Source organism: Solanum dulcamara, chromosome 3, assembly GCF_947179165.1.
Source record: "Solanum dulcamara chromosome 3, daSolDulc1.2, whole genome shotgun sequence".
Classification (NCBI taxonomy): Eukaryota; Viridiplantae; Streptophyta; class Magnoliopsida; order Solanales; family Solanaceae; genus Solanum; species Solanum dulcamara.
This window is the reverse complement of record NC_077239.1, coordinates 77567052-77575775: the sequence shown is the minus strand read 5'-3', so window position 1 is coordinate 77575775 and position 8724 is coordinate 77567052. Positions and strand designations below refer to the sequence as shown.

At 36.9% G+C, this 8724-nt stretch overlaps 2 protein-coding genes across 2 annotated transcripts; both read right to left on the bottom strand.

Moving 5' to 3' along the window:
• Window positions 1-960: 960 nt before the first annotated feature.
• On the bottom strand, window positions 961-2537 carry LOC129883084 (F-box/kelch-repeat protein At3g23880-like). Its single transcript, XM_055957652.1, has one exon. It carries the CDS (start codon window positions 2415-2417, stop codon window positions 1242-1244), a length of 1176 nt encoding a protein of 391 aa, XP_055813627.1. The 5' UTR covers window positions 2418-2537; the 3' UTR covers window positions 961-1241.
• Window positions 2538-3933: 1396 nt separating this feature from the next.
• Window positions 3934-8704, bottom strand: LOC129883083 (transcription factor UNE12-like). The gene is made up of 7 exons (XM_055957651.1): window positions 8354-8704; window positions 8144-8242; window positions 6805-6924; window positions 6605-6670; window positions 6095-6160; window positions 4833-4910; window positions 3934-4730 (listed from the first exon to the last, which is right to left on the bottom strand). Exons 1-7 carry the CDS (start codon window positions 8606-8608, stop codon window positions 4500-4502), a joined length of 915 nt encoding a protein of 304 aa, XP_055813626.1. The 5' UTR covers window positions 8609-8704; the 3' UTR covers window positions 3934-4499.
• Between the last annotated feature and the right edge of the window lie 20 nt (window positions 8705-8724).

Below are 8724 nucleotides of genomic sequence, written 5' to 3'. Positions count from 1 at the left end.
TTTATTTTTTTTGGATAGTACAATCCACAATTTTATATATATAAAAGGTGTACTCTAAATATTGTCCTAAGAGCATTTAGGTATAATCTAAACTAACATTTTCATTATTTTATAAAGAGAAGTCATTTTCTTTAAATTTTAAGAATAAGTTTATTTGTAAAACGTTTTCCAAAACACTTAAAGCCAACCAAATATGAAAAAAATTAAAAAGATTTTTCGAAAGGTTGTTTATGTATCTTGTGAAGATAGAGAGGTTGTTTCCGAAGGCTATTCAAGCACTCAAAACGAATTTATTCATCCAAACAAACCAACTCAAGTATCCTATCTCAAAATACCAATTCAACTATTCATGTATCCTGTCTCAAGTGGTATGCATATGCTATTATAAATATCAACACACCACTTCCTTTGCACTCTATGGGTGCTAATTTCTAACAAAATTTTCTTAGCACTTTCAAACAGAACTAATACCAAAACAACAAAAGCCAAGAACAAGTCACAAGCAAATAGTTCTGCTGATCCATGTGCAGCACATTGGACAGCCAAAAATCGACAGTCAGACTTAAACTTGGGAGGTTTACACAGAAACCCTGCCCCTTAACTTGCAAGAATTCCCATTATTAAGGAGCTTCTTTACCTAAGAGAAAATGTTCTCCAAAATAATTGACCAACCAAACATGAGAAAATTGAAAAATATTTTCTGGGGCCTTCATACAGAGCACACCCTAAAATGTAAATGTTTTGCAGCAAGACAAACTCAATCTTGGGCAGAAGGGTAGAGGAACCCTTAAATACTTTCACTCAACCAATGCACCTACCTCTACATTGTGATTACGGGTACCAGCCACATTACATAGCCATTTTAAGGGATTATATATACAATATACTACATTTCGCCGGAAACATACAGGGGCCGGTGTCCCCTCACCTTTAAAGGTATGTCTGCCTCTGATCCCAATAGAAAACTGCTCTCAACAAGAGCAACGACATCCAGTAACAATAAGTTTAAAGTTCAATACATCAGTAATGCTACCAAAATAACTGCTCTTGGAAAAGATTATCATTTCTTGAAAATAGGGCAAGAAAGGAAATTGACTAACAAGATCCCCAAGCAATATGAAGCAGGATTTAACAACATTTAACAAATATGCATAGAGTGTAACTCTTACAGGTTATCTATCAGTCACACGATTGTCTTCATCAGAATTATTTCAGCCTCCGTTGTTGGTGAATTCGTGGTCTCATCGGTAAAAGGGACAAACTAGGCTCTTAACATAGATTTCTACCTCAAGACATGGAGCTAAGTTAGCAACATCTAGATATCTGATAGAGTCATCCTTTGGATTGTATTTCGTGAAACGTGATCCAAACTGAAGCAAAATTTCACCTTCATTAGACATTAAAATGGCTGGATAAAATATCAGTCCCCTAGAACCTTCAGGAGACTTGATGGTAAACATCTTTGTCCAAGATTCTTTTACTCCATACTCCTTCATAACCCAGACATCAACATGAGTCCATGCGTAATTACAAAACACAGAAAGATCACTCTCAAACACTCCTAGCTTCAAAAATCCACATCTTTTAAAACAGCAGGGCTGCTCTACTTTTTCCCATTTCTCATCCGCCAAATCAATAGAAATGATGTTCCATTGCTTGTCAAGCCAATGAAATTTCCCATTCACAAACTTAGCAGAATCATCCAAAAGCTCTCTACCTTTAAAATCATCAATACGTTTCCAAGAATCACTCTTTAGACTGTATATTTGGACCTCAACACGAAAAAGACTTACATACTTGTAAATAGGGAAAATACCCACTACCTTGTAATCATTTTGGAACTCATCATATGCAAACCCAAAAGTGAAATGAGGAAGACCATGCTCCTGGTGACGGCGGTTTAGATTAAGTCTACAACTAGGCAATTCCTTATGCTTTCTAATTGATGGATTCCATAGAATCAAGCAATCTAATCCATAAAATAGATTGATAGCAAGACAAATCAATCCATTGGCAGAACCCACAAGCTGAGGATAACCATCGGGAATTTGACCAGGATAATCCAAGTCAAATGCCTCAGGTACAGAATCGTAAAGTAAAGCGCTAAGAGAACAGTCCTTGACACCGCGGTTAGCATTAGAAACCTTAATCATAACTCCATGATGGGTGTAGTCCTTGTTACTAGCGGATAATAAGAGATGGGTCTTCACAAAATCAGGGCTAGAGATTAAAGAAAGCCACGATTTTGAAACAGACCTGAATTGTAAGAGAGATTTCACCGGAAGCTTTAACAAGATTTCAGTGATGAGTTCTTCAGGAAGATTAGGCATTGATAAGACTGAATCTTTGCTTGAAATGGACTGAATTTCAGTGGGTTTGCTCCGTTTGGGGAGGGCTTCATCTTCTTTGGATTCCATGTGGATTTGCAGAATTACGAACTCCTTGGAGTTGGGGAATTTTGCTGTGGAGGAAAAGAGACGATAGGATTTAAGGTTTTCCCTTAAACCCCCCAAACTTCTTGAGACTTGCGAGTTTAGCTGATATCTTATCGACTAATTATGATTTTGGTCCCCTTATTATAAGACAAACAAAATGTCCTATTATTTAAAAGGATTCAAATTGAAAGTTCTAAGTGCATGTCGATTGCCTGAGTATTTTTGCAGTAAAAAGAAAGAATGTTTTAGGACGAACTTTCTGATGCGAATTCAAATTTAATGAGACTCCAATGCGGATATCGAACTCCGGATGAAAAAAAAAAAGCGCTACTACTATACTACTGCTACTAATGTGCTGAAGAAGCATTAGAAGTTTGATAATCTGGTGGCCAGATGATATTTGCATCAGTTTAAGTGCTTGGAGCCTTTGCCTATTTTATGTACATATTTTAAATTCTTTTGCATATGTGTACATAGTTGGAGCCGAAAGTAATGCTTCAGTTGAACATATAGAAACTCACGTTAGATCCGCCCCTACCTATTAGTTTATGCTTGAACCTTGCTCATCTTTGTCCATGTAAACAGATAGCATCATAGCACCATAAACTGATGAAAGTTAATCACAACAAATCAGGCATCGTGCAAGCCCATTCTCGTTGTAATTTGGGCATCCTTGGAAGCTATACAATCAGTTGTAGCTAATCGACGAAGATGCAACACGAAGACTCGTTCCACCTCACATAGCAAATAGGACTAGTAAATAGTTTAGTATTAGCATCTAGTACAGTGTTAGAACTGCGGCAAATGTGTTGTCTTGTAGTACTGACCCTTTGGGTACAGTTAGACCTTTGTCTCCTACTTGTAATAGCTACTAGTTCAATATAAGTTTTTATCTTTCGTGACCATAAAAAATTGAATTTGCTTTGAAATATAAAGTTTTTGTTGTTGTTGCCCTAAAAGAAAACCAAAATCCCTTGTAATATGGTGAATAACCATGATACTTAAAAAAAATAACAATAACATCCTCAGATAATTTCAAAAGTAAAATATGTGAATGGATAAAACGTACACAAACCATATTCCTACATTTGTGAGGTATAGAGGTTGTCTCCTCAGCACGACAGACAGGAAAAAAGAAATAAAACATGAAATTTACAGAACTAAAATCTTTAAAATGATTTATGGAAGGATCATAGAGAACGAGATGTTTGGGATATGCTTAGATGTGTACTATGTGCTTTAACATTTTGGATGCATTTAATCGCCTTGTTTTCTTAGATTTTTTTTAAAATTAATCACGGTTCTTTTTTATCGTCTCTACTGATTATTTAAGGTTAAATTTACGCATAATTCTTTTTTGAAATGGATATTAGGTACCGACTTGATTTTCTCAATATTGTCCTTGCAAATATCATAGTCCCAAGTGAAAGGAACTTTGAGTGAACAAGCTGGTTAGCACAAACCCTGTTTACACTACACAGATGAGAAAAGAAACTAATTGGAAGAATTTAAACCTAGTTCTTTATCACCAGAAAGTCCACATTCTACTAAGTGCAAAAAAAGACAAAAAGTACACCAAACGCACTAATCATATTTTCAGAACTTTTTGGGGGGAGAGCAACTTCAACTACCCATTACAATAATATACTAAAATTACATCAGACTTTACAACAATCAGTTGGTTACTTTTACAAAGCCCCACCATCCACTATGCTAAGGATAAAGGGAGTCCCCACAATCCCACAACAAAATGGCGATAGAGCAGCTGCTAATCATAGATGACTTTGAAAAAGAAGCTCACCTCATCCGAAAATGATGCTAATTGATTGGGTGCTTTCATACGTTTACCTTTGTCCAAGGTATGATGACATCAGACGAAACTCCAGAAAGGTAATAAAAAAGGGCCAATGGTTGGGCTAAAAGCAAAAGTTGTGGCATCTGACATTGATTGCATTACCACCAATTACAGAGGAAAATACAAAGCGATGGTAGGTAAGGATACAAAGGAGGGTGGGACACAAGGCCATTAGGAGTTCGCAGAGGCACGTGCAGTGAATTGGAGGTCTATGATGGGGCTGCCGATTCAGGCTTGACCAGTGACTGTTCATCCTGTTGTTGAGTAGGATAGATGAGTGCAGCAAGTGATATGGGCATGATGCAGAGTGATTTAGACTGAAGGTATTGCATGGCTGCACCAACATCTTCCTCCATGAGCTTGGCAACCTCTAGTTCTGTGTCGGCATTGGACCACTTATCCCATATATGCTGGTTGGATCTACTTTCACCACTGTCCCCCTATGATAGAGAAAAAAACAAGAATTTGTTTAACTCAAGCTATTAGAAACTGTTTTTAAGGTTTAGATGTTCAACTAGTAGCAACAGGATTCCATTCATTACCTCCACAGATTGCAATGGAACGTCAGCAACAAGTTGTGCCACCGCACTGGCTCCTCCCAGCCTACTCATGCTCAGTACCTTTAGGCAGTTTTAAGGCAAACCATTTACTGGACAGATACAAGAATGAAAACCAGGAAATCTCCAAAAGCAGCTAAGGGGACTATGATGGCCAAGAAATCCAACATACACTGAACTGACCAAGGAATAGAAACTGGAAACTCAAAACCATTAAGGAGGCAACAGCATGCACCAACTCACCTCAACCTCTTAACAAAGCCAAAACTTTTGCATATATATACAGCAAATGATATACCAGAACATAACAGTAACATGCTACTAAGTTAAGAGTTACAGAGCAGGATCATCAATGATAGGCATGATAATTGTCGTGGAAGTAAAGAATCACTAGGGACCATTAGACAAGATGTAAGTTTCTTGTTGAGGGACAAACAATGCTTCAAGAGGTTATTTATCTAGAACAGAGGACCTTTATTGAGAAGGCAATGGTAGAATTGAGGACTTCCAACTAAAAGTATGAGATTATCCTCTTCTTTTTTCAATTTCTTGAACACATCTAACATCCTTCCCTCCCATTTTATGATACTACTTGAAATGGAACCAAAATATTAGTTTGATTTGAATATCATACTAGTAGTAGAAGAAAAACATATCAAAAGAGTATTTGAAAGGTTAAGTTCAATAAAAAAAATCAAAAAATTGAATTTGATTGGTTCAAAGGATTTAAAAAGCATCTCTGAAAAATATGATTAGCAGAATGATGTCAAACCAAAATAGGAAGTGTATGTAAATAGGGACCAGGGGAGTAGCTGGTAGAACAGGCCAGGAAGAGAATTACTTTCAAATTACCCAGGAGATACAGAAATATACTTATTTGTAAACTGAAATTAGTATACAAGCAAAACCGTTAACCTGTTCTTAATATTAAACTAATAAGGCAACTATTTCCCATGAAATCAAGCTAAAACATAGCTCAAGATACGTAACATGGATAAGATAGTTAACCACAATTTGAAAACCCACAACCAGAACACCACATGATTCAAAACCACCAAACCCCTAGCAAGGAAGTGTCCTTGAGAACATGATGGTCAAGATGAATTAGCGAGCTCTACAGGAATAAATAAATGATAATGGTTCCAACAATTTTAAATTGAGGATCGAATCATATGGAAAGGAATAATTGTGATAGAGTGAACGACTAAGTTAGCTAGTATAATCAACGTTAAAAAATGACATATTACCTTAACTTGAAGCCTTAAGAACTTCACATAGTCCAGAATCTCATCAAGCATAGCAGCCCTATCTGTCTGGCAAGAGAAAAATAAAATTTCAATACTCCAAGCTGCCACATCCTTTATAATTTCACTCTATATAAAAGGGACCAATCTAACATTGATATTAGATGCTGAATAATTAAGACAGTCCAATTTCGAAAATCCCAATCAAAGTGAAAATCAGCAATCAAGCTAAACGCTAATCCCAAAAGCCCGACAACTAGAAAATAGTAAATTAAACAACCAGACACACTCCACTGCAAGTATTTGCCTACAAGATGATTCATCTTATACCTGCTTTACTTTTACGTATCGGTATTTTATGGCCATGATGAGACAAAAAAGTAAAATTACTATCATTTGTAAACATAAGACCTCGTGTTTTAGAGAACTTAAGTATGACATTTGCAATGAGTAAAGAAATACACTATTCACGAAAATAAAACTTGTGGCAGGCAACTAGACACTGCAACACACCTTATTGCAGCTGGGTACCAGTTCCTGCAAAGCCTTTATTCTTTCTGATATCCTCTCTCTTCTCAGCTGCAAAAGAGACAGATCATTATTTAGTACCACTTGTTTCTAGAGGACTCTCATAATACCTTGCATTATACTATGTGATTCACGTTTGTCTTTGCGAAACTTATCTACATAGCATGCTACATCAATCTGCTTACCCTCTCAGCAATGCTATGTGGATCTGTGGCTTGTCCCCTTCGAGCTCGAACCCTGGGACGAATTGAAGGTGGGTGCGGTACAGTTACAGTTGTGCTCGTTGTTGGTGGGCCTTGAAAAGGCTACAAGAAGCCAAGAGAAGTTATAAGCTAGACAAATGCAGTAATTATATACTCCCCTCATTGACAAAGAAGGCCATGTTCGTCTTAAAGAAACATAATCCAAATCATAGTTACCAAGCACGAATCATATAAACCTAATTACAACAACATACTCAGTATAATCCCACAAGTGAGGTCTGGGGAGGGTGAGTGTACGCAAACCTTACCCCTACCTTTTTAGGGCAGAGAGGTTGTTTCGGATAGACCCTCGGCTCAAATCATACAACTAATTAGACTTCGAAAATTAAGATAAATTAAACAGAATAATGGATGCAATACCAAATACCCAAGGGTGTGGCCTAGTGATCAACGAGGGAGGAGAAGAACCATGACTCCACGAGGTCTAAGGTTCAAATCCCGTGGAGGCAAAAAGCACTAGGTAATTTCTTCCTAACTGTACAAACATTGGTGGATAGAGTTCCTCGATACTTGTATTGGAGGAAGATAAGCAAATATCCAATCGAATAGTCAAGTGATCACAAGTTGGCTCGAATACCACCATCTTTAGAGGAGTATTTATAGATATATACATAATCTTTCCTTGTAGGCAAGGGGTATCAAACTTGTGTATAGACAGATTCTGGACTAGCTTCATACAGATCACTGGCTACAGTTTTGTATATGCACTTAGCTTTCAGGTTCCAAATTTTAATCATTTAAGCATAGTCTACAAAGGGCTTGACGACAAAGTTGTCTCTCATAAAACTTCAGGAAGCAAAATCCTTATGCGGTCTAAATAATTGCAATATTTACAAGTCAATAAGGAATATAACAAAAAGGATAGAAGATGCCGGAAAAAATTCAGTCACAAGTTAAATTTAGAATAGGCACGTTTTAAAGACATTTTATCATTCTTTAAAACACATTAATTCCTCAATCATCATCAGAAACAATAGCAACACTTCACAGGGACCTGTTTCAAGTCACTACAAAACTAACTGTACACAACACACTACACCCTGAAACCTATCACAATTTTTTTTTTAATTAGAAAAAAAAAGAATCAACACATGAAAACTGAAATGAACTCAATTTTACATTTCCAGCTATTTATGTCGAAACATTATTTGTATTGGAGAATAATAATGAACAATTCTGTAGAAAAAAGTTTTAGCAATAACTTTCACAACAAAAAAAATAAAATAAAAAATCACACACACACATAAAGACAGTGAGTAACCTGGACATGGTGAACAGAAGGCACAGAATGACGAACTGCATGAGATTGCAAGTGTTCTAGACCTGCATATAAATTTCCGATATTTATTCCTTCTCTTTCCTGCATAATAAACAAAAAAGAAAGTTAAATTCGTCAATTTTCCTTCATAAATATTGTCAAAATTGGAAAATGCCAATCGCAAAAATTAATTTTTTTTTAAAAAAAACTTACATGCTTCACTGCATAAGCACCAGCGTCGCTGACGTCATCACGGCCGTTATCCAAGCTTAATCCCAACGGAAACAAAGGTTGATGTAGGCCACCAGCAGCGGCAGAGTTAAGATGAGATACGGCAGCCGCCGAGGTAAACGACGTCGTCTCTGATGGAGTGCCAACGTCAGCTACCGGTAAGCCAGAGTAGGAAGGAATCGCGAGAATTTGCTCGAGGAAATCATCGGCATAGCCCTCCGGTTGGTTCGCTGCCATGCCGGAGATTTATCCGGCGAAATTAATTTTTTCTCCGGCGAGAAGAAGTTAAGGGTTTTGAGGAACTGAAATGGAATGTCTCTGTTTGGCTTTCGTGCTTTGTGGCATGCGTTTAA